Raw genomic sequence first — 25,054 nt, 5'->3', positions numbered from 1 at the left:
CTCATAGGAAAACTTTCCCGCAGAACTTTTGTAATTTCACACATAATCCTCAGTGCCAGCAGGGAGGCTCTGAAGGAGGACTCGGAGATAAAGCCGTGTTTACATTACTGTCCTCTGTCCTGTTTCTCAGGCTGGGTCTTTGTTTATCAGATGTAACGCAGAACATTTGTGAGCAGTGGGGCTTTTAAAGGGCAGTTGCCCCATATGATTTCATTGCTCTTGGGGGCCCGTGCCAGGAAAAGCAACTGACTTCTACTCTTAAACAAGCAAAATTACCTAAAAATGTCAAACTGTGGAGACACTGGACGTTTGCTCATTACGTTGCTGCTCGAATTACTTCCACCCGTGGATCTAAAAAGGTCAGAGCTTTACGAGCAGCCGTCTTTGCTGGAGTAGATCTGTAAATGTGCCCAAAGAGGGGAATCAGAAACCGGGAGGTAGAGATCTTTATTTGGATTGAGTTATTTTATCTGGGAGGTTGTGCCGGTGATGCTGATGGAAGAACTGACTCTTGCTGGAGCCCGAGTTCCAATAACGGCCTGTTTTTTTTTCAGTAATTTGTTACAGGAAGTCCAAGCAGATTAGAAACACATGAGATTATCAGAGACAGCCTTATGAAGTATATGCATTTATTTTATAATCGGTAGTATAAACCATTTTTATGCTCTTTATATCTTTTTTCATACCTCCCTTTTGTTATTTCTCAGCCAGTCCACATAAAGTAGATCACAGCTGATATCTATGGAGCCAGTGTAGACACTCTGATGTCAGCCTCGGCTCCTTTTGTCTATAAAATATAGTCATGCATGAGTAGATCCCCACATAGGCATGAGATGAACTGACAAATTAAACCTGCATGAGGAGGAAGGATATAAATCTGCAGCGTTTGACATCAGACACCAAACTTAGAGCGTCTCATGTGGCCGCAGTGCGTGATTTAAAGGCCAATTATCTCACTTAACTGCAGAAGAAAACATGAAAGTAGGCCTTCGACTTAGATGGATATGTGCTGAGGTTATGCATGTTTTTACATGTCTGTGAGCACAGCAGATAGAAGGGTTGGTGCTTTTATGCATGCCATGCTATTTTCTTTAAGTTGGTGGGTGAGTGCTGACGATATTTTTGCATCCAGTGGTGGTTACTGGTTTCTCCTTTCAACTGTTTTAAACTTTGCTGAAACGTGGATGGATAAATTCCCACACAATTCATGGGACAGTAGCAGGTCATCGGCGTGTAAAGCTTTTTTAATTTGAATGTTGTGGAAGTAATATTCGCCTTAAGGTATTAAAATAGCCTGTTAGGCACGTCTAATTTAATTATATTTGCTTCTATTTTGCTGAGAACAGCATGATTTTGGTGAGGGGGCCACTATAGCTGTAATGGTTAGCACCAACACCTCACATCAAGAAGGTCCTGTGTTTGAATCCGCTTGGCTGGCTTCCTCCCACGGTCCAGAACTTCCATGTTAGCTTAACTGGTGATTCCAAAGTGGCTGTAGGTATGAGTGGTTGTCTGTTCCTCTTTGTTAGCCTTGCAACAGATCGACGACATGTCCAGAGAGTACCGCGCCTCTTGCTCTGTGATAGCTGAGATAGGCTCCAGCCCCACGCTGACCCTGAGTTGAAGTGGAAAAAGATGGAAGAATTGGGTGGATTTATAAAAATAATAAGACCAAATATAAAAACTGGCAGACAGAGACAGCAACAAACTATTTTAATAATACAGAATTTCATCTTCAACCTTTCAGCATGCTGGGGCCCAACTGGGAGCTTCACTTTTGCTCCCTTGTCAAACTTAAAGCCAAACAGTTTTGGAGCTCGCATGCAAGTCAAGCTATAGTAAAAATAAATGCAACACTGTGGTCACTGTAGTTGCATGTGGCATGGTAACAATATTTCTGAGTCGGTAAAAGTGGTGTGACTTCATCCCTTATTATGGAAAAATAGATGATGGTGGTAATTCTATTGCAGTGGGTCACAGTTAGTACATTTTTACATTCATGGTGATCTCAGGGTGAATCCCTCACAGCAAACTTTAAAAAGCAAACTTTTAAACTGGCCAGCGGAAATACCTGCAAAGTTAATCGTCCTCAGCAGGACGTTTATGGCTCTTTTTCTTTGTACCTCTCGTGGGTAAAAGGTTTACGTTGTTATTTTCTGCATAACAAATCACAGAGCCCGCTCTTGTTGTCGGGTCGAAAATTAAAAGCTGGGTGATTAGCTCCATCGATTCGAGCCGTTTCTCCTCTCCCCCTCTCTCGAGCCCATTTGCAGGCAGCTGTGTGTCCACAGGCTGTTGATCTAGTTTACCTCAGCCGTGTCAGCAGAGGGCTGCGCGCAAAATTAACAGTGACACGGAGTATCATGCAGGTTTGACAGTGATGGAAGGGATGGAAAAAGCCTAAAGATTATTTCTAAATAAACCACTGATGGCAAATACAAGTGTGGGCTTTGTTAGGTGTTTGGGAGTTATGCTCAGGGTAATTTAATATAAATTAAGTGCGCTACAATGCTGACAGTTTTGGCAGTAAAGCTGAGCTTTAGACGTGCGTTTTTAGAAACCCAATACTCTCCCCTGTCAGTTCAACCTGGGAGGAGAGGAGGAGGAAAGAGAAATCTTCATCTGCCTATTTTATCAACGTCTCTAAATGTGAATGTTGGATCCACTCTAATGCTTTAGATGCCAACTCCTGTTAAGTAGTTTCTAGATAGATGTTTCTTGTTACTGCTTCATTTACGTACACAGACTCTTGTCTTTGAGATAATCGCTCAACACTTGTGCCAGGGTCAAATATTATCTGACTTTGCCAGGTCACTGCGGGCTTGATAAATGAATCCAAGCTTTCAGTCGCTGCGCTCATTTGCAGAAGTGATTAACTCATCTTGTGCCCGCTACGCTTCATAACTCTCACAGATCCTGGCGAAGTAGTGGAGGTTTCTCAGCCAAAAGCCACTTTGTCGTAATAAATGTCTCCTGAAAGTGTTTCCAAAGCATTTCTTAATTCATCAGCGCTTCCTAGTGATGGTGTGGCCCCCGGGGGAGTGAAGCGACATGGACCATCTGTCTCAGACGGAGGAAGCAGGTCCGCTGATGGGTTGCAGGCCCGAGGCGCACAGACGAGCATGGCTGTGAAACTGCTCTCTTACCTGTGTTTTTAAATGGACACGTGAGTTGCAGACTACTTCGTTTCAGTAGCCGGTGATGACCTCACAGGAAGATTCATCATACAAAGGTTACTTATATTTAAAGATGTGGCCTGTATGTGTCTTGGCAGCCGGGGATCAGTCCGCCAGAGCTAGATTATATCTCTCGGCTGGCCTGGGAATGCCTTGGTGTTCCCCCGGATAAGCTGGAAGAGGTGGCTGGGGAGAGGGAGGTCTGGGCTTCTCTGCTTAGGCTGCTGCCACCGCGGCCAGATGGATGGATGGATGGATGGATGGATGGATGGCCTGTATGTGCACTTCAGTTTGTTACAAAGCATGAAAACCACACAGGGTTCTGAAATTGTGTCATTTTCTTCATAAAGAGGAATCAGGTTGCTTGATACAGGCATGAAAATGTGGGCAATACATTAGTATGTAGCCCACTGACTTGTGTTGAATAAATTATTTTTACTGGAAAAGAAGAAGCGTAAAGTTTTTTGTCTTTACTGTCTCGTCTATTTTATTTACAGCTTATAATTATACCCAAAGTGCTTTAGAGACAGGAACATTTACATTCCAGGTCTCCAAAAAAAAACACCTTCAAAATACATGAAAAGCTGAGAGGTGTATTTTGTTGTGTTAACAAACTGAGTGATTTGTTGGTCATTAAAATACGTTCAGAATTTACAAACTAATGATGATATTTTTAAGTACCTTATTTTTATATTTTTATCCAGAAGTCTGTTGACACTGTAACTGCAGAGACCGTGGATGCACATCCATGCAGCCCTGTACTGATTGTGTGGCTTGTAGGCCTCTCCGGGCCTCTCTGCCTAACAATTACGCGACCAGGTTAGGTCCTTCCCGGTAAACGAGTCTCCTACAGTCTTTTGCAAACCTTAGGCTGGATCTTCTTTCCTCCTTTCTTGTTTGTGCAATTCCAGACCTGCCCCCTGCATTTCACCCCAGCTGCCATTTTCAGTTTGTAGGTCGCTTGATGTCATCCTACATTTGTGACATTCGACATTCGAATGAGTCGTTCCTGACGGTTGTTTTCACCCTCCTCTGGTCTGAGGTTTGTTGTTAGCAATATTGCTTGTTGTTGTTGTTTTAATGAATCATTTTAATGTGGAAACAATTACGTCTATGAGTAAAGCTGGAATTTAACCCTTTGTTGCCTCACTTAAAAGTGACAGTTTGTTTCCAATGCTTGGCTTGATTGATAGTATTTTTTCCTTTTGAGGTGCTCCTATCACTGTTCTTTGCTGTCAAGTTTGTTATTTAGAGCCACAGCAGTGGTTTTTAGACTTTTCCTCATTAAATGAAATTTGGTTGAAGTTAGATTAGAGATTAGATTAGATAAAACTTTATTAATCCCTCGGGTGGGTTCCTCTGGGAAATTCGGTTTCCAAATACCGACAGAAGTTACAGAATGTGTGCAGAATACCATATATACACATATATAAATACAGAGACAAATATAAATAAAGAGTATACAAAAGGGATAAATAGAATAAATAGGAATAAGAATACAAGGGAATTGTACATTTCAAGTATTGAAGTCTATTGCACTGTTGGATATTAACAAAAAGTATTGCACTACAGCTTAGTTGTTCCCCCCTCCTTTGTCCTCCTGTTTCCCCTCCCTCTCCCCTCCAGAGAGGAGTTAAACAGTTTGATGGCGTGTGGGACAAAGGAGTTTTTAAGTCTGTTGGTTCTTGTCTTTGGGAGAAGCAACCTGTCACTGAACAGACTCCTCTGGTTGTTTATGGCCGTGTGCAGAGGATGCCCAGCATTGTCCATAATGTCCAGCAATTTTTTAGTGTCCTTTTCTCTGCCACTGACACCAGAGTGTCAGCTTCATGCCGACCACAGAGCCAGCTTTCCTGATCAGTTTTTCCAGCCTGGATGAGTCCTTCTTTGCTGTGCTGCTCCACCAGCACACCACAGCATAGAAAAGTACTCCAGCAACCACCGACTGGTAAAACATCCCCAGGAGCTTCCTGCAGATGTTAAAAGACCTCAGCCTCCTGAGGAAGTACAGTCGGCTTTGGGCTTTTTTATACAGGTGCTCTGTGTTGCATGACCAGTCCAGTTTGTTGTCCACCCACAGCCCGAGGTACTTGTACTTGATGACCACCTCCACCTCCTCTCCCACCTCAAGTTAATACCATGAGGTGGACTTGCATTAAAGTGGCTTTTAACTGCATGGAAATACTGATTTATTTATTATTTAAAATCTGGAGTTGAAGTTAGAGGTTTTCCCATGAAAGGAGTCCTTTATGTATGTGTATGACCCACTGTTGACTTGCAATTTAAACAACAGTTCGCAGTGAAATAGAGGTCAGCTACATATCTATCTTTTGCCAGCAGGATATCCACACATCATTCTACAGCTTGTCGCTCTAACAGCGAGTTTCTCTTTCAGGGTTCATTCAAGGAAAGGCAAAGAGGAACATTTGAAGAAAATGGAATGTGTTTGCAGTGACAGATTCTTTATGCAAGTTCGATTTTATAGATTAGGCACAAAATATGCAAAACAAATATCTGGGCAATCTGGCTGCACTGAAATTGTTGGAATTCTTGCAGCTGATAGCGCTTGTGTAAGTGTAACTTAAAACCAGTTGTTAGAAAAACGAGTATTTCCTTCTTCCACAGCACCTCTGATTGTGACACCTCACCACCGCCTACACTGTATCAGCTAACTGATGACTGACAGCAAGATTGTCCTCGGCAGTCATTTCACATTGTAAACGGTATCAGAGCTCCACATCTAGACTTTATATTGTTTTTCAAAGGAAGAAAAAAATTGGGGGAAGACAGCTGGGTGACTGAAGCCATCAGAGGGAAAGTCCTGAGGAACCTGCTGTGTTTTACCTCTGACACTCATTTTCTCTAAGTTAAATAAATGCTGTTTGACAAATGTAATGTAATACTGCATGAGTGTGATATATGTATAAATCCTGTTAGTTATTCACCTTGACCGTAGTGAGGAGGGAATCCATCCTTCCAGACTTTGCACACAGTCATTTCCGAGCAATCAGTGCTGGACCTACCAGAAAATAAGGTTGAAGCTAAGTGAGTTATGATACTAGATAGATTACTAGATAGTCACCTTCCAAGAATTTTTCCTTGCCTGCAAGAACCGTTCAGATTTTCCTTACAGACATAACAAGAATAATCTAACAACATGCTAACTATATACTTACGGATACTGACTTCCAAACCCTTTTGTTGCTTGAAATTAGCTGATGGTAATTGTTAATTTTAGTGTTAACAGATATATTCCTCTATAGGACTATCTAGGGTTGCCTCTTTAGAAATCATGCATTGTTTTAGGTTAATAGTTAATCACATTAAATGTGAAGTCTTCTGTTTCCTTAGCTAGAATAGTAACTTCTTACAGTATGTCTGTACAAAAGCTTTTACGTCATCTAGGAAATTGTAAGTTTACCTCTTCTAAACCAAATGTTAATTATTCAGCAGGTAATAATCTAAGTATAGGTTGGGTCTTCATTTTTTAAGACAATGACAAGATAAGGCAAATGATTCTGAGTCCCTGTCTTTGTTGTGTGTCTTCTACATTGGATTACACACTTTTAAAACCAGTTTTTACTGGTTCACTTCATTCTGAACAGTGGTTAGACATCTGTATTACCAATGCACAATGTCTATAATTAGCTCTCCTCTGTCGCTCAGAGGCTGACCTGCTGGGCCTGTTTTTGTTGGCTGTAAAGTGTGAAAATAGCTAAAAGGTTATTGTTTGTGTTGCTATTCACAACTTTCTTAAGCAGTCACAGCTGCACTCTGGTTTAGATGTCTGTGCTGCTTTGCTGTATGGTTTGAGAAAGATCTACAGCGTCTGTGTGTGTGTTTTAGGAGGATTATTCAGGAACAGAGAAACAAATTCTTACATATTTAGCTTATTCAGCTAAATGCTAATTTGGCTTTTTGAGAAATACACGTTTGCTTTGTTGTTGAACGTTAGCTCAGAAGCTAACTTTGCTTAAGGGGCACAAAATCTACTTATAAGCTCCTGTAAAACTCACTAATAAACATGTCCTATCAACTAAAACATGAGTCCAGCACAGAGCCTTGAATGAGATTAAATGCTCGTTTTGTTTGTTTTCATGCTAAGCTAAGTTTAGCTAGGCTAATTGTCACAAGGCTGTTCCCTTTTTTGGTTAATGGTCCTCAAGTCAGTTGTCAGTGACACGACAGACAAGACAGCTGATAAGTTACTTTCCTTAAATCTGTTGTGAGTGCCTTTATTATACAGTCATGTGAAATGAGGAACATTTGATCCTCTGTGAAACACCACAAGCTTTTTTCAGTCAATATCAAAATCTCAATAGATTTAGTGTTCTTCTGTAGAAACTGTACACCCTATAGCCTCAGAAGCTTATTTTGGGCCAACTGAGATATAAATAACTTACTTCCTGTAGGCTTTTTGCATAATTTGTCAGACCTGTGTCTGATATTTATTTCACCACTCTTTCATGCAACATTCATTTAGTGATCTGACAAGTCAAAGAGGTTTTTTTGTTTGTTTTTTCTGTTTAAAATCCACATTTCGCAGCATTTAAGTCCAGTCCTCTCCATGAACCCCTTTTCTTTTTGAGCCATTACTTGGTGGATTTTCTTGGGTGCTTAGAATTTTTATCATCTTCAATTCAAGGCAAATGTCCTTGCATGATGTTCAAACACACTACTTTAACTGCGCCATATTCCAGAGCATGGTTGAGAAGGTAAATTGATAAGATGTACTCATGGAAAAGGGAAACATTTTCCATGAGACGTGTTTATTGTTTTACCATACTCCATTTAAGCCACCCACAGTGTATAACATAATCAGATTTATAAAATAATCATGACATTGCTTTTAGAAAATATTTAGAAGATGCAAGAAACCAATGAAAATATAAGTGTACTTTCACAGATGGATTGCAGCTGGTGCTCTGGGAAAAAGGATAAGGCAATTGTGAGTTAATCTAGCTACACTGTCGACATGTAAACACATACCTCCTCCATCGGGTTTCTTCACGGCCAGATTCAGTAACATGATGTTACAGAACAGAAGAAGAAGACGCGCAAGACAAACAACAGGGTGGTCCTGGCTGTGTGTGTGAAGGGCCACACAAAACCAACATTTATCCCAGAACACAAACCGATTACTTATGTAATTCATACTCAAAATCACCTCTGTGGATTTCTACTGTGACCACTTTTACCACATCTGTTCTCCCTTTGTTCCCATTGTTCTGTGTGCTGAGCTACAGCGTGTGGACTCTCAGTTGCTGGTGTGAACTTTGTGGTCTCACTCAAGCCGGGCGGAGAATGTCTCTCGTGCCTCTTGTGCTGTAATAATTTCACAGCATTGTTGTTTTTGTTTCACACTGACACATTGTCGCATACTAGAAATCATTTCAGATTATCTCCCAAGTTTTACAAAAGCACGATTTTCTCTTGCATGAAGCGAATGCTCTGTGCATCAGTTTAAACAGCGTTTGAATAAACGTCCCAGCTCGTCGCGCAGCTCGGCTTTGGTGTAACTAATTCTACCTCTGGCTGTGTCACAGCAAAGGCCTGGGAGTGATGAATGAAGGTTCAGATGACAGCTTGCCCTGGTTTACAGGCCTATCTCGCCCTTGCTTTCTCCCTCTCTCGCTCGCCGTTGCTCCTGTATTTTAATGCTCCCCAGATGGGATTGACGTTGCCATGACAGGCGGTGACGCAGGCGGGGTGTCAAGTATCAGGGCCACTGACAGGTTGCCATCAATCACACTTGTTACCAGCCAACCACTTAAATAACAAACATGGTAACACCTCTCTCTTTACACCTTTTTTTTTTTTTTAACTAAAAGTCTTTGCCTTGTCCAGGAATGCTGGCTCTAATTGGTCTTTAGACAGGAGAAGTAATTAAGTGTGCGAGTGCATGTTCATTCATGTCCACCTTTGAAGCTTGGTGTGCGAATGCGGATGCCAAATTAGGATGGTTCTATTTAACCATATCCAATCTCAAACAGGTGGCACATTACGCATTTCAGATGGCTTTTTAGCTTTTATATGAGATTTTATTTTCACCGTCTCTACACGTAGAAAAACCTTTCAGTCAGGGTTTTTTTTTTTTACAGTGTGGCAATAATTAAGAACAAAAGTAGCTCGGGTTTTTGTTCAGTGATTAATTTGATTTATCTGCAGAAAATTTCGTCTCTACCTCATTATTTTACAATGCATACAATGTGCAAGTTCAAAGACCCGCCCCAAAATCGTCAGAATGCATTTTTGTCTGTGCTAAAGCTACAATGATACAAATATCTGAATAATAAATTATTAAATGAATAACATGCCTTAGTTTTCTCTGTTCAGACATGAACATTGACTGGCTGTAGCAGTTTCACTAAGGCCCAGCAGAGGGACTCTGTCCTCAGAGTGAATGAATAGATTATTTTAATTCGGCAGGAAGAACCTAAAATACACGTTAGCTATCACTCATCACCAGTTTTATCGGGACTATAATTAACACCTTCCCACACTAACAGGGATATTTTTTAAAAATCTCTTTTTTTATTCTTGGAGCAGAGAAGAGTGGAGAGTGGGAAGGGTGCCGGAGAAGGAGGAGAGGTGGGCAGGCGGGTGGGTGGGTGCCAGTTGTGAAAAACAAAAAGACAATGGAGGAGTCATTTCTGAAGACCAACCAGCCACGGAGCTTCTGTGGGAGCTTCCTGTTCAGACGATGCGCACACTGAGCTTGAACCTTGACCTTTGACCTCTTAGGACTACAGAATGTCTCAGCTGACAGATTTAATGCACATTTTGTTAACTGTATAGTTAAAGATCGTGCACATTGGAGGTGTGCAGAAAATACTGGAATATTCTGGTTGCACTGTTCTTACTGTGAAACGACATTACAGGAAAAACTGTAAACGGCTTTTTTCATTTTTTCCGAATATAGAATATCACAATTATAATTATAAAATCCGTAACTCACAACTTAACAGCCTCAACAACAACATTTCTTTTCAAAAATAGCATGTGTTTTTGAGTTATTGTTTTACTTTATCACCTATTTAGATCTCCATCGCTTGTTTCCATGGTAACAGCTACTTTCCCCCCCCTTTTTTCTTTTTTTTTTTGCCACATAAATTAAAGGATTTGTTATAAAACTGTATGAACAACAACTAGAAGATTGTGATTTCACAATGCAAAAATACTACGTGTTTTGTCTGCTGGAGTACTAGGTGAGCAGTGAAGTGTCACGAGTGAGTCAGGATTCCCTTCCCTGCACTGAGCTCACAACAGCTCAGCGAGAGATAAAGAGAGAAAAACTGGAAGTGAAAAAAAAAAAGCAGTGGGGGAATGGCGTAGGCGGTATTTTGATCCGCGGTCTAATTTTAGCTCGGTATCGGCTTCAAATAGAAACTCCTCCATAAATATTCATGAATGGAGGGAAGAATCTGCTGCTCTGTGAGGCGGAGATGGCAAACAGAGAGCGAAAGAGAGAGAGGAGGGCTCTGAATTCTACCTGAAGGTTATTTTTAGTTGCAGTGTTGCCTTTCTGGATTCACATGCGAGCGGAGGTTAAATTTAGCTGCACAGACAGAGACGTGTGGAAATACAAACAGATTCATAATCAGAGCGCGCGAGGAGAGCAGCATTAATACAGAGATACGATGAGAGAGATGGGTTAAACTGGAAACATGAAAAGGTGAGGAGAGCGTGACCATCTCCTCACCTCAGTAATTTGAGATTAAAATACACACGTTGTAGGCGTACATCATTGGGACTCATTGTTTGTATTATTTACACATAAAATTATGATTTTTTTTTTACCCCTTGCACACACAGCCAGTCTGTCATTCGTGCACTCAGGCAGCCACGCTGGCACAGTCCCACTGTACTGTCTGACATTTTAGTCTTGGCCTTATTATCTGAGTCCCTGGACTTCTGTGATGCAGTCAGTGTGTCTGAATCTGTCACATGGAAATCAGCTTCTGCTGTTATGTAATAGCCAGTAACACACCAACGTCTTGGGGGGGAGAGTACTGCAGAACGCAGCAGGATTGAGAGGAATGAATGCAGTGTTTTCATGCAACTGTAAAGGCTGGATTGTAGCAGCACAACTCTGCAAATACCAAAGTTGGTCAATCGCTCATGGATTGGAGTAAAAGGTAGTCATTCATAGGCCCAGCAGATAGTTGTGGTTTTGCTCAAGTTGTGTCAAATGTCAAAAACTGTTGACCATGTGAAAAACACATTATTACTCCCCACCTTCTATACTGTGCACTCACTGACCTCCGACTTTGTTAGCTACACCTCTTCAACTGTTTATTAATGGAAACATCTGCCAGTCGAATGGCAACAACTTGGTGCAGGTAGGCGTGTAGCCATGGTCACTTTGAAGTCGAACGTTTAAACCGAGCATCAACTGCTGTATGCAACACAGTGTACAGCGAGTATATATGCGACATGGCAGTTGTTAACGTCTTTCAATGTGGGCATTTTGTTACACTCTAGACCCCACACAGCTGCACAAGAATCTGATTTTGTGGTAATCGTATCACTGACATTTTGGGTTTGTGTGTTATTATTCTCTAACACTTTGGAACCCATACCTACGCCATGAGATTTTTATTTTGAAATATTGGTTTCCCCATTCTGTTTATTTGAAAGGGATCAAGTGTGTCTCAGCATCTGCCCTTGCAAAATCCTTCATGTTCTGCTAATGGTTGTTTTACTAAAGTGTGGATTTCTGTTCTGGAGCTTCTCACGCTGTTTAGCAAAAGGAGATGCGTTGCCAAACGGAGCTGCTGGCCGAAAGTCTCCGAGGCTCAGAGCAACGCTGTGGGAAAGTAGAAATGTAGATCACAGGAGAAACATGCCTAGACTGTGAAGAAGGACCTTGCCGTGCCTTCGTTTGTTGTTTTCCTCTGTAGTCAGACAGTGTTTTTCAGGAGGAACTCCTCTTCACCTGGCGCTGTGCTATTTTTAGACTCGCCTCTCTCGTGTAACCCACGTCACTACTGTGCTGCTATTTTTATCTCTGCTGTTCGCTCACAGTCAGATTCATCTGTATGTACACGCGGACACATACACATACTTGTATCACGAGAGCATCACATTATTTAAACACATTTCATGCCTTTACTGTTTCTCTGCATGATGATTGTGTAGCCGTGGAGTTCAAGTACGTCCAGGCTGGCTGCCTGACAGCCTCAGGTTTCGCTTGATTCGCTGTGTCAAATGCTATAATATCTTTTAATGTTAAATATATTAATAATGAAAAATGGGTCCATCCTGCCAATCAGCTGCTCTTTTTTGGATCACTCTAATAACACACTTAATGGATTTTAGCGGTTAGTTATCCTATTTATAAATCAGCTGTAGCATTGCATGCAGCCGCCAGTGCTGAGAGCTATTCTTCCTCTTTGGATCTCATCACCTCCTCATTTTGGTCTCAGTCTGACTTGGATGTGTTTTCTTATCCACCATTGTTGCTCGGCTTGAATTGTGGTGCTGATTTTAGCTTACTTCCTGAGCTGTGAGCTGAGCTCACATATATCACAATGTCTTATCCTTTTTGTCACCCTTCTAAATTTGAATTTTGAGTTCTTATTGTGGTCTTTACTTCTATGTTACACTATTTCCTCTTCAAGAAAGGACAATATCAGAGTGAAAGCTTGTGTGATAGGAGTCCTTATAAGGTCTGTAGCGATGTTTTAGATATGAATATTCCATCTTTTACTAACTGTGTCCATGTTATTGGCACCAGAGGAGCAGCAGTCTGGTTAACTTGTAACTAGAAGTTTGTAAAAAGTTTGTCTGTCAGTTTGGTCTGAAGGGAAATGCTTATTCCCACATTTATTCTCCCCTATTCTTTTTATTTTATGGCTGTTACATTTATACCGCCTGCAGCTCTTAATGGAGCTCGTTTTCTCACCTCAGTGCATGCTGACCAGCCACTCGGTGTATTTCCAATAATGCTGTTGACAGCTGGTTTTCGGTTGCTCCTGCCTGATGCTGCAAACAGTCACAAAGTGCTGAACTGTATTTGTGTGACAGACTCAGGGATATATTCATACACACCAGCTGTTGTACACATGAATGCACACATTGCAGATATTCTGTGGGAGATATTTCATGGCACTGTGTGTCTAAGAATGGAAAAACAAGCTTTCCAGGAAGCATGGACAGTTTGGATGGATTCATTTCTTCTATTTCCTTTCCTGACCAAATCTACAAGCTGGTAAATTCCTAAATAGCCTCTTAAGCCATCTAACCTTAATAAATTCTCTTTGCATTTATGTCTTCTTAGTTTTGATGTGGAGAATGGATTGTCTGTGGGACGCAGCCCACTGGACCCTCAGGCCAGCCCTAACTCCGGTCTGGCCCGACCGACCAATTTCCCTCACAGCCAGCGGAGGGAATCTTTCCTCTACCGCTCTGACTCCGACTTTGACCTTTCACCCAAAGGTCCCTCCAGAAACTCCTCCACTGCCAGTGACCTGTAAGTCCACCAGTTGAAACTGTTAATCCTCTGTCTCTATGTATTGAGAGGGGCCTAAAACAATCCCTTTGGATAAATCCAATGCCCCGCCTAGGAATCTTGTTGCTTTAAATGTAGTAATCTGTTGATATCAAGTTCTCTAAAAGTAAAAAAGAGCTTTTTACATCTGAAAAACACGGGTAAACGTTTTCAAAGTATCAACAGCCATTCCTGATGCTGTGCTTTTTATCCTAAAGGGATACCACTAGGATCACATGGATCATATTTGCATTTCTGCTTTTCTGTTCTTCTCTATCTGTTTGAGCTCAGAGGTTTCCGGGCTGGAGAAGCAGTATTGTGCCTCGATTTACGTGCTGGCTCCCTTACCTGTTTGCAGTTTGAGTTCTGAAGCCAAATGATCACGCAGTTTAACTTTTTTACTTGTTTTTCATAGAGTGAGGAGGACTGTTAAAAAGGGTCCACCTTGAGAAGATTGAGCTTTCTCAAAGACTTTATTAGGACATGCTATGTATTGCTTGCAGCTGTTTTCCCATCACAAAGTGCCCGAATGTCAAATCTATTCCACTGGGATTCTAAAGAAAGGAATATTTTGTTTGTTTTTCTGTGTGTCTCAGTTACATCCCCAAGCAAGACATTATAGATTTCATGCTATCTAAAAAAAAAAAAGAGAAAGAAAGAAAACCTTCAGTTTTGTAATTGAAGCAGTCACAGATTTCTTCAACCTCTTGCCTATCTGTTTTTAAAGGGAAGAAAGCTTGAAGCATTGGGAAGTCAACTGGTTGTCATCTCGGTGAGAAGAACATGATAAACAAAATAAATTAGGGCGAAAATAAACCCACACTGGCTCTGTCCCCTGAAGGCCTCTTCTGCATTCCCTCTGGATGGCTTCATGATCATTTCCCTCCTTTTTCCCGATGACTAAATATCAAAAACCTCTCTTGTGACCCCTGTCAGGCTCTCTAAAACACCCCGTTCTGTTTTGTTTGTTCTTGCATGCGATGCTTAATCAGAGCGGAGTCAAGTATAATAACACACTTTTGTTTTTATTTACTCATATTTAACTGTTCATAACGTGTCGCCCACCCTTTCCACCTCACCCAGACTGTTTCCTCACCGGCCTCACTAGATGCAGTGCATGTCTTTAATAAATTAGAATAAACTATAATAGATACGAGGAAGGTTTCTTTTTATCACTCTTTGGTATCACAGTTTAGGGATTTATGGTTGAGCTTCTCAGTATTTTGTGTTTTTTCATGCTTTTTTTCCTCTTGTGTGTCTTTTCTGCAGACATACAGAAGACATGATAGTCACACCGTTTGCACAGGTGAGTCCTCTGAAATCTTTTCCAGTCAGCCTGTTTTACTTATTGTGTTATTTGAAAATTTGGCAGATGGACAAATTAAGAAAAGAAAAAAAAACAGCCTCCAGATGGTATGAGACTGGGCTTTAGTGCTCTACCGGAACATCCCCTCAGGATCATGTTGGCCCTGCGACAGGATCAGCATCCCGCTGGTGTTGCCTAGCTCTTGCGTGGGATGTGCGTCACTCCTGTGCTCACTTTACACAGTGAAAGGAGCTGAGAATCCAATACTGCTGGATCATGCTGTTTAAGATATGCATGGTGGCAGATAAGGCTCATGCATGGATCAAGTCTGGACATCTGATACTCTGTGGGCTTTCTCCTCATGCTGAGTCAGTGTTTGGTGACAGATGCAGTGGCAGACGTGACCTAGAGGAGTGTCAGTGATGCTATGAAAACATCAGAAAGGGAGTGGGGGATGCCTTTGGGTAGCACATCTGCCAAGAGTGGAGAGCCACAGTATCAAATGATAGTCAGTGATTTGTGTTGAGAAGCTCTTGTTCAATGAAAGTCGAATCTTTTATGAGCATTTAAAGCTACACTTCATCACATTACAAATGCGTCATTTGATGAACTCGTACATTCACTCCTTTGTTCCTCTCGTAGGTCCTCGCCAGCCTGAGGACAGTCCGAAGTAACTTCGCCGTCATAACCGACCAGCAAGATCGCACGGCCAGCAAGTAGGCTTTTTGGAGACTTCCTAAGTCTTTTTGCTCTTTCACCACCACACCTGACTTGTGTCTTTAATATGCTCACTTTGGATGGTCTCTGTCTACAGAACGCGATCTTCAGGCAGCAACCCACCATCCATGTGCAAGACCAGCCTCGCAGGTTGGTAGCGGCTTTGGAATGAGATATTTACTTATTAGCCCAAAATACACACTGGCTAAAAAACAAACAAACAAACAAAAAACACACACAAACACACACAGATGGCAAGGATATTAACACGATTAAATCTGTGAATTGGGTAATCTGGGTTACTGGAAACACATCACAGCTGTTTAATTAGTAAGCAACTGTTGTTCACCAACACATGAAATCCAGTGGTGGGCAAGTAATCCAGCCATGTGCCTGTAATGATGATTTTTTAATGCTTATTGTAAGTCACTTGTATCCTCATCCCATGGATACAATTACTATGAAACAAAATGCAGCTCAATATTTGAGAGGGAAATACTTTCCTTCTCAAATATAGAAAATAAAAGTTTAGGAACAGTATTTGGGTACTTTTTTTTTTTTAAACATTCCCCCCGATGAAATTTAATATATATATATATGTGTGTGTGTGATATACATACAGAGGAGCCTCACCAGCAGCTGGCCATAGAGACTCTAGATGAGCTGGACTGGTGTCTGGAGCAACTAGAGACGCTGAAAACCCGACACTCTGTCAGTGAGATGGCTTCCACCAAGGTACTTTAACAAAACACTAACACACTACCAACAGCCTGCTGAGTTAGACATTTAGAAGCTGGTAATCTAAGCAACTGAAAGACTGGATGAAAGTTTGTTGCTCTTTTGGACATTTCACACACACACACACACACACACACACACGAGTGAAGCCTGTTTGAATATTTTGTGGAAAACTGTGGTATGTGTGGGATATTCAGAACACGGTGGATACGTAACCAACAGGTTTTCCACATGATGGACACGACATGGTCCAATGAAAAATCTTGCAGTTGTAGAAAATGAATTAAGTGCAAGGTTGGGAGCTTAAACATCTGCTGTAGTTGCTTAAAAGACGTATGAGGGTCAGAGAGATGGAGTTTTGAAGACAGGGTCCTCTGGTCTTGCTCTAATTGCAAGTTGGAAGCTTATTGGACTGTCCTTGTATATTTTCGAGGGCTTTTGGTATAGAAAGCACCAGAGAACAAACCTTGGAGGCTGATTATGCCGTTATCCCTGTATATGTCTATTTTTAGACCTCACCGCTGGGAAAGGTGCTCAATCTGCAGCCGTGCGGTCATTTTCTTCCAGCTTACTGTTGTCATTTCCCCTTTTTGAAATGAAATGCATCCGATTTCTTTTTAGAATGGATAATATAGACAGTACATGAGGCATGTTCATTTCCATGCTTTATGAATGGATGTATTCTTTGGCTGTGCTTTTTTCCTGCCCGAATTAGAAAAGGCCCCAAATACGACACTAAACCCAAGGATTGTGTGTGGCCTGCTGTAAATACAATTACCATCACCGATGCTTTAACCAAGCTGAAAGCTCATTAACACAAAGAATCCATCATGAAAATATGAATAGAAGCCCCCATCTGTCCGCAGATGGAAGAAGGTTACATGCATAGGATGATTCCCGGCATGCAGATGGGGACTAGAAACAGGGACACACCTTTTTCCCTGAATCATATGCAGAAACATGTGAATGAGTAGTGGGAGTGGGAGTGGGAGTGGGAGAGATGTTGCACTGGATGAAATGGAATCCTCACCGTGCATGCTTCCTCCATCCTTCCCTCTCCTCTCCGATCAGCACTCACAAACACCCACTTCATAGAAGCGTCCAAACATAAGGAAACAGACCTCTTCTCATCACATAAATGTGAAATACATTATTAACCTATCACGTACCGCGCCTGCTTCCATCTTCATGCATACACCATTCCACACGTCACGCACTCACGTGGCAGCGGAGGGGAGTTTCGCTGGAGGCACCCCCCCCACGCCCACTCCTCTCCCCAGCCCCCACAATTGCTGCAGATCAGTCAATGAGCTGCTTCAGTCACTGGGGAAGAATTATCCATGCCGGCCCTTGGGAACAAAGACAGGTGCATGGGAGGCTGAAGTGAACAATGTTTCTGCATCCCTGACGACCTTATCAAACCGCTTTGTTAAACTGGATCTTTACTGACCCTATAAAGGGTCTTCGAGGAATCGTGCAACCTCTTTTAATCACTGAGTTATTTATATGTGAGTAGGGTACTTAAGAAAGAGCTTTTTACATGCCGCATAGGCATTTTTTTCCTCCTCTGATGGTAATTACTACCAAGTTTGAATTTTGTATAAAAGTGAATAAATCAGCTTAACATTAAGGCCACTGTACTTATCCTTTAATATTTTCTGTCTGCTGTCTGAGCATGATTTAGCTGTGAGTGAACTTTTGGAGCCCGCTTTAAGCATTTCTTTGTCAAAGCATTTTGTCTTTTGTTCCTCTGATTGTGTTAATGGTCAGGGCACCCAAGTCTCTGTGGTGCGTGATGTATGATTTTTATTTTTGGCTACAAGAATGAACCCTCCTCCCCATCCATTCAAAGCTTTTCCTTCATACCTTCAAACTGGGTGCACATGGTGTGTCTCACAACCTCACTCTGCCCTGCCTACTGTGTATGTCTCATGGCCAATGACGGCTCTCTGTTTCGCCACACGCTGCTGCAGCGGGCGTCTGATTGGCTGCTATTCTTAGGCATTTTTGAAAGGAGGTGGAGATTAGAGTACCCCATTCTCCCTCTGTTTACACACATAGTGAGCAGGCAGTAACTGAGTGAATGAGGGAGAGTCGGGGAGAGTCTGCCTTCTCTGCCTTGCATCCTGGCATCCAGCAGCATTCCCACATACATATGCTTCGATTCTCCTGTTCTTCCACAGACTTATAATCAAAGCTTCTGCAGCACTCGCTGGTGGATTTTTCCGAGACAGGCAGCTCTGTCGAACAGGCGTGTTAAACCTGAGAGCTCACTCGTTTTATTTTTGCTCCCATGCTTGACTTTACGCTGAAATGCCAGAAGTGACTTATTTCATCTCCATCTCGTTGATGTTCATTCAGGTGAGGAGAGGGGAGGAGAGGGATGAACTGGGTGGGAGGGTAGGAGACTCCCTGAGGTTTACGTGTTGCTTGTTTTCTGACTTTCTCTGAGACTCAACACGTCTTATATCAGTATGATCTGTGGCATCTGCTACCTTGTATTTGACTGAACCGTTTGCAGAGAGAGTGATTTGCTTGTAAAGTGTTTCTTTTCTATGTTGTTGTTAAGAGATAACTGTTGTTCCAGCAGGCGGCTGAGTTGATCCAACCTAGTCTGTCCACAGTTTAGCAAACAGAGTGTTTGATCAAGCTCATTGATGCTTGCATGTGTTTGTCCTCAGTTCAAGAGGATGCTGAACCGAGAGCTCAGCCAGCTGTCAGAAACCAGCCGCTCAGGGAACCAGGTGTCTGAATTCATCTCCAGCACCTTTCTGGGTAAATATGCCGTCTTTGTACGCTACACACTGCTGCACATACATGTAGATATGCATGTAAATCACAGGACAGTGCTCAGACAGGAGTAGTTGAAATGCATGACAGCAGGAAAGTTAGTGTTAGTGGTGCATTTCTGTTTTCATCGCTGTGAACTGGATGACTTTCCCTGGCAGAGAAACAACATGACATGGACATCATGTCTCCCCCGACCAAGGAGAAAGACAAGAAAAAGCGTCCTATGTCCCAGATCAGCGGTGTGAAGAAGGCCACCCACAGTCCCAGCCTCGCTCCTTCAACCATTCCTCGATTTGGGGTCAATGCTAGCCAGGAAGGACTCCTAGCTAAGGTGTGAGGACTAGTTCATTTGTTATTTCCCTGAGGCTAATTCTCTATTTCCTCCCACATACTGAATGTTGTTTAATATACGTATTTATACTTTCTCACTGACAGGAACTTGAGGATATAAATCGATGGGGTATTGACATCTTTAAGGTCTCTGAGTATTCTGGGAATCGCCCACTCACAGTCACCATGTACACCATTTTCCAGGTACCACATCACAGCACACAGCGTACTGTATGGCTCCTGTACTTTATTGCCTCAAACACGGCACAGCAAACAAGTGCATAATGAATTTACTGAAGTCAATGAAGCAATGACTTAGCAAACAATTTGTAATCAGTTATTTATCTTTACCTTGGATGAGCCGTCCTCTCCTCTGCCGTTGCAGGAACGTGAGCTGCTGAAGTCCTTTAAGATTCCAGTGGATACTTTCATTACCTTCGTGATGACTTTGGAGGACCACTATCATGCTGATGTGGCCTACCACAACAACATCCACGCTGCAGACGTGGTCCAATCAACACACGTGCTGCTGTCCACACCTGCACTGGAGGTAATCACTCAAATACACAGTCCAGGTTGATGCCCTCACATACACGCACGCATAAACACAAAACTAACTGTCTCTCTTTGTGTGTCATCCAAGGCTGTGTTTACTGATCTGGAGATCCTCGCTGCGCTGTTCGCCAGCGCCATCCACGACGTGGATCACCCCGGAGTTTCCAATCAGTTTCTCATCAACACCAGTGAGTTTGCTCGTAGCTCTGCGGGGATTATCTGAATGTGTGTGGGTGCTGAGTGTATTTAACTATGTAGCTGACGAGATCGTGATTTATTTTACATTCAGAGTGCTGAAGTTTTTTATGCCTTTTTGTCTTCAGACTCAGAGCTGGCCCTGATGTACAATGACTTGTCAGTGCTAGAGAATCACCACCTGGCTGTAGGCTTTAAGCTTCTGCAGGAAGACAACTGTGATATTTTTCAGAATCTCAACAAAAAGCAGCGTCAGTCGCTTCGCAAAATGGTCATCGACATGGTGAGTGGACCATTAAGATCGTAGACGTGCAGTAGCTCTATCTCAGCTTAAGCCTTCTTTTTACCCAGTGACTTCTGTTTGGTTTAATGTGTTTAATGTTGTTCTTGCAGGTGCTCGCCACAGATATGTCCAAACACATGAACCTGTTAGCGGACCTGAAGACCATGGTGGAGACTAAGAAAGTCACCAGCCTGGGAGTCCTGCTTTTAGACAACTATTCAGATCGCATACAGGTGAGAACTCTTTTTATACAAAGATAGAATCAATCTAATCTAAACTATATATTTGACATGTGACAACACCTGTTTAATTTGCCACTGCAGGTTCTTCAGAACATGGTACACTGTGCAGACCTGAGTAACCCGACCAAACCTCTCGAGCTGTACCGCCAGTGGACAGACCGCATCATGGTGGAGTTCTTCACACAGGGAGACAGAGAGAGAGAGAAAGGCATGGAGATCAGCCCCATGTGCGACAAGCACAATGCTTCAGTAGAAAAGAACCAGGTGGGGAATAACCTAAACTGCGAGCTTCAAAATCAAATTCATGTATTTTTCATCTTTGTCAGTCTAGATTTATATAATGGAACTAAAAGGCACTGAAGTGGTCCTCAAAATACATTTTATGATGAGCCTCATGTTAATGATAGGGAGACAGCCTGTAAAAATTAGCCGTATCTAGCTTCATGCTTCCTGTGGTTGATGGATGTAGACGTCAGGAAGAAAACTAGTTCGAATACAAAACCGCTCACGGAAAGATGGAGTTCTTTGATTAAGTCAAAGCATTACTGCTGAGTTTCTTATTCGCAGTCTTAAACATTGCCTTCTCTTTCAGGTGGGTTTCATCGACTACATCGTTCATCCTCTGTGGGAAACATGGGGCGACCTGGTGCACCCTGATGCGCAGGACATCCTGGACACGCTGGAGGATAACAGAGAGTGGTATCAGAGCATGATCCCCCACAGCCCATCACCTCACCCAGAGGGCCAGGAGGAGGAGGAGGAGGAGGAAGATGCCTTTGCAGGGGAAGCTTCGGCACACGGTCGGGGTAGCGGGTCTGCTTCTGCTGACAAGTTTCAGTTTAAGCTGACCTTAGAAGAAGAGGGGGAGTCTGAGGCAGAGAGTCCACCTGAGGAAGAGGAGGGCCACAGCAGCAGCAGGAGGCATGAAATCTACAGATCCGATTCAGCCTCTCCTGCATCTCGAAGGCTTCCCAAAATGATTACAAGTGACTCGGGCAGGACGTTTTCTTTAGACTCGGAGAAAGATATGGCAGAAGAAAGAGAAACGGACGAAGGCGTCTCTGGGGTTCCACGCTTTCGAATTGGCACATAGCACCAGTCAATAGTTTAGACTCTTTCGACTTTCTTTTGTTTAATTATTCTTGATTTTAGTGCCTCGCCCTCTGTCACACCCCACCTTCCGCTTCGAGCAAACGCCACCACCTCTGTTTTTCTGCAGATGGGGTTTAAGAGCAGGACTCAAGGTGGGGAGTACGGGAGTGCGGGAGGCTGTGGGGGAGGACTGAGAAAGTCTGCAGTTTTACACAGCAGTCACTTGCACTGGAGAGAGACAGACAGGCCCAGTCGCTGTTCCAGTAAGGACAGGAAATCTGTGTCTCTCACTCAGACAAATTGTGGCTGAAGTTCCACAGAGACGATAAGAAGTTAGAAAAATACACGCTTTTCTACCAGCTAGCCTAAAGTCCGCTACAACTAAAGACAGACGTGTCTTCCTCTAACGGAGTATTTTTTTGTGTGAAAGAAGCGAGGAAGTGATGAATGACTGCGAAAACACAACAAAGTCTTTTAAGACTTCTTGCCAAACTTGCAAATGCTGGTTTGCCTGCCTTTTGGGGGTTTTTTTGTTTTTTAATTTTTAGTAAGTTTTTTTTTTTTAATTCAGTTGTCTGTTATTTAGATTCACACACAGTAAATTGAAGCTACAGCTAACAGCAAACTTGAAAGAAGTGTAAGCAAATTCATAGCTCAAAAAGAAGAGCTATGAAGGATTTTTTTTTTTTTGCAAGACACCTTAAATGTAGCAGATATTTGAAGTGACTCTATCACTGTGTTTGTATACATGCAGTAGCACTCCTTTCAGCTGGTGTTGCACAGCCGATTTAATTGTACTCAGCAGGCAAAGTTGCTTTAATGATTATAACGACTGAGCTGGCACCGCATATTATTTCTCATGTTTTCAGATGTATTATTTCCATTTTTAATAATCTTAATGAGATATAGTCAGCAACAAAACTGAGCCAGGGTCAGTGTAGCGTTAGGCGCTCTAGGAGTTACATACAGAGCGATGTGGGCTGTGCTTATGGTGCCTCCCAGTGTCCACATGTGGAACCGAAATTCTGGTACTGTGGTAAATGATTTGCAAGTTCTTACATTGAAAACATATTTAACTGTAGGACTACCCAAAAAAATGTCGGTTATTTTTCTGTTTTTGTTGCTTTATTGTTTGGATTATTTTTATTTGATTTGATGTTTGGCGCCCATTTTATCAGTTTGCCTTCAAGTTTTAGCACTTTGCAGTTTTGTTCATAGGTAGCCTTCGTTTTTGTCTGTTTTTAAGGGCTCGAGCCAAAACATGAACTCATTGGAGGCTTTTGACTGAGAAACACTAACTAGCACAGACATCATGGAAAAAAAAACATAAAAACAAAAAAAACCTATGTGTCACAGTAGAGTTACGAGTACATTAAGCTATTAGAGTTCCATTATTCTTACTACACAGCATCTACCTACTGAAATAGTGTTTTTGGTAACATCCACTAGCATAGATTACTGCACTAATGAGGGCAGTGTCTCGATGAGGTTGTAATGACAGATGTTAGCATCGCTGTAACTGTAAAAACCCAGGAGGTTACAAAGAGCCAGTTCCCTGTGCCTGATTCTCCCCTCTTTTTTTCCCTCTCATTGATCAGTACTTTGCTCTCCACAGGGACACGCCGGTAGTCAATGACAAAACAAGTGCCAAGCAAGCATGACACAACTCGTACTGTAATTTCCATTTTGCCACTGGCTACTTTCCATCAGTGACTGATAAAGTTGGTTGATTGTAGCACCCAGTGTGCCAATCTGACCTCAGTGTCTCTGCTCTTTTTTCTCTCTCTCTCTCACTGAACTCCTGTTCGAACCGTAACAGTAACTGATATTGTCTTAAAACAGTGACGTGTTTGTTGTCTGGGTGAATGAGTTTTCTTTCTCATGTTTTTCTTTTTCTTTTCTTTCTTTTTCTTTTTGAAGTATTTGCTAAAAAGAAGAAAAAAACTCAAAGCACTTTGTACGGTTCTCTCACACTTCTGCACTTTTCTGTTGACGGACGGCCTGGTAGTTTAATTGAATTGGATGAGCTGGACTATTGATGCTCAGAAGGGCTGAAGTTCCTTGTCTTGTCTTGTCTTGTCTTTTCTTTTCTTTGGTCCTTTTTATAATGAACTAATTGACTGTGTAAAAGAAGTGTTTTGTTGAGATGCGTGACATTAGCTGCCGGATTCAAACACTATGAAAGTAATGCAGAGAACTTACCAAACTCATCCTGTCGAGAAACTTTTTTATTACCATGAAACAGTGTAACTTATGTTTTAAATGTGTGACTGAGCTTTCTTTCTTCCTTTTTTTTTGGTTTTTTTGAAGCCTTATTTTTAACTTGGGATTTTTTTCTGGTCACTGACATGCTGGAGTAAAACATGTGCAATCCTTTCTGTAGCCGACGACTCAACTCTCAAAGATGCCTTCAACACCAAAGGACTATTTAACAACATTATAACCAGCACAACATGCAAAGAGTCAGTGTGTGTCTCTCTGTGTGTCACTAATTCATTGTGTTCTTTTTCCTCACAGTACTTTGTGTACAGTTTATTTATTGCTTCTGTATTACCTGTCAGCAACGATGTGACAGAGAAGTAGCTTTTTTTTAGTCTAAGGTTTTAATACTCACACGTAGCTTCATGTGTGAGAAACTTTTCCTTTTCACTTCTAATATAACATTATACATGAGCAAATACTCACTTTTCTCTTGGTGTAAAAATTGCTGAGTGACAGATTTCCGTCTGGGTTTTCTGGATCACGTCCTATCGCCTGTCTTCCTCTGTCATCACTGATCTGATCGCATCACGTGTTCATAAAGGATCTCGGAGTACGTGCGCTCATCTGAAAGCTCTTTGAAGATGTCACGTTCTCGAACAGTCTCAACAGCCAACCAAGACCAGTATTTCTGTGCGTGGAGATTTTTATGAATGTGTGTCATAAACTGAAACTCTGCAGCTTTGACAATCCAACTCTGCTGTTTAACTGTGGCTGCGTTAGCCCTCTGTCCAACTAGAACTGTATGCCTTGCCAATAAAGGAAAAGCTCTTCACTTTGTGATGTCCCGTTTTCTCCTTTTATGAGAAAAGCAAGTCATAAAAATGCATTTATCACTTAAAGGAAATGAGTACTGATTACTGCTTTTTTAAAAGTAGC

At 42.1% G+C, this 25,054-nt stretch overlaps 1 protein-coding gene across 6 annotated transcripts in view; it reads left to right on the top strand.

Annotated features, from left to right (window-relative positions):
* The window catches only part of pde4ca (phosphodiesterase 4C, cAMP-specific a), a 49,001-nt gene extending 26,525 nt beyond the window's left edge, over positions 1-22,476 (top strand). For 5 of the 6 annotated variants that reach the window (XM_085141246.1, XM_085141245.1, XM_085141251.1 and 2 more), the window contains 15 exons: positions 13,459-13,650; positions 14,396-14,440; positions 14,938-14,974; positions 15,617-15,690; positions 15,789-15,841; positions 16,314-16,426; positions 19,111-19,204; positions 19,378-19,550; positions 19,655-19,753; positions 19,935-20,099; positions 20,193-20,292; positions 20,428-20,582; positions 20,693-20,815; positions 20,906-21,088; positions 21,417-22,476. In XM_085141246.1, coding sequence (XP_084997372.1) covers positions 13,459-13,650; positions 14,396-14,440; positions 14,938-14,974; positions 15,617-15,690; positions 15,789-15,841; positions 16,314-16,426; positions 19,111-19,204; positions 19,378-19,550; positions 19,655-19,753; positions 19,935-20,099; positions 20,193-20,292; positions 20,428-20,582; positions 20,693-20,815; positions 20,906-21,088; positions 21,417-21,917 — 2,107 coding nt within the window. In that variant the 3' untranslated portion in view covers positions 21,918-22,476. The remainder of the gene's footprint in view (positions 1-13,458; positions 13,651-14,395; positions 14,441-14,937; positions 14,975-15,616; positions 15,691-15,788; positions 15,842-16,313; positions 16,427-19,110; positions 19,205-19,377; positions 19,551-19,654; positions 19,754-19,934; positions 20,100-20,192; positions 20,293-20,427; positions 20,583-20,692; positions 20,816-20,905; positions 21,089-21,416) is intronic. The other variant, XM_085141247.1, reaches the window with a different exon arrangement.
* Positions 22,477-25,054: the final 2,578 nt, after the last annotated feature.

This window comes from Neolamprologus multifasciatus, chromosome 18 (genome assembly GCF_963576455.1).
Source record: "Neolamprologus multifasciatus chromosome 18, fNeoMul1.2, whole genome shotgun sequence".
Classification (NCBI taxonomy): Eukaryota; Metazoa; Chordata; class Actinopteri; order Cichliformes; family Cichlidae; genus Neolamprologus; species Neolamprologus multifasciatus.
This window is presented reverse-complemented; position numbering and strand designations above follow the sequence as displayed.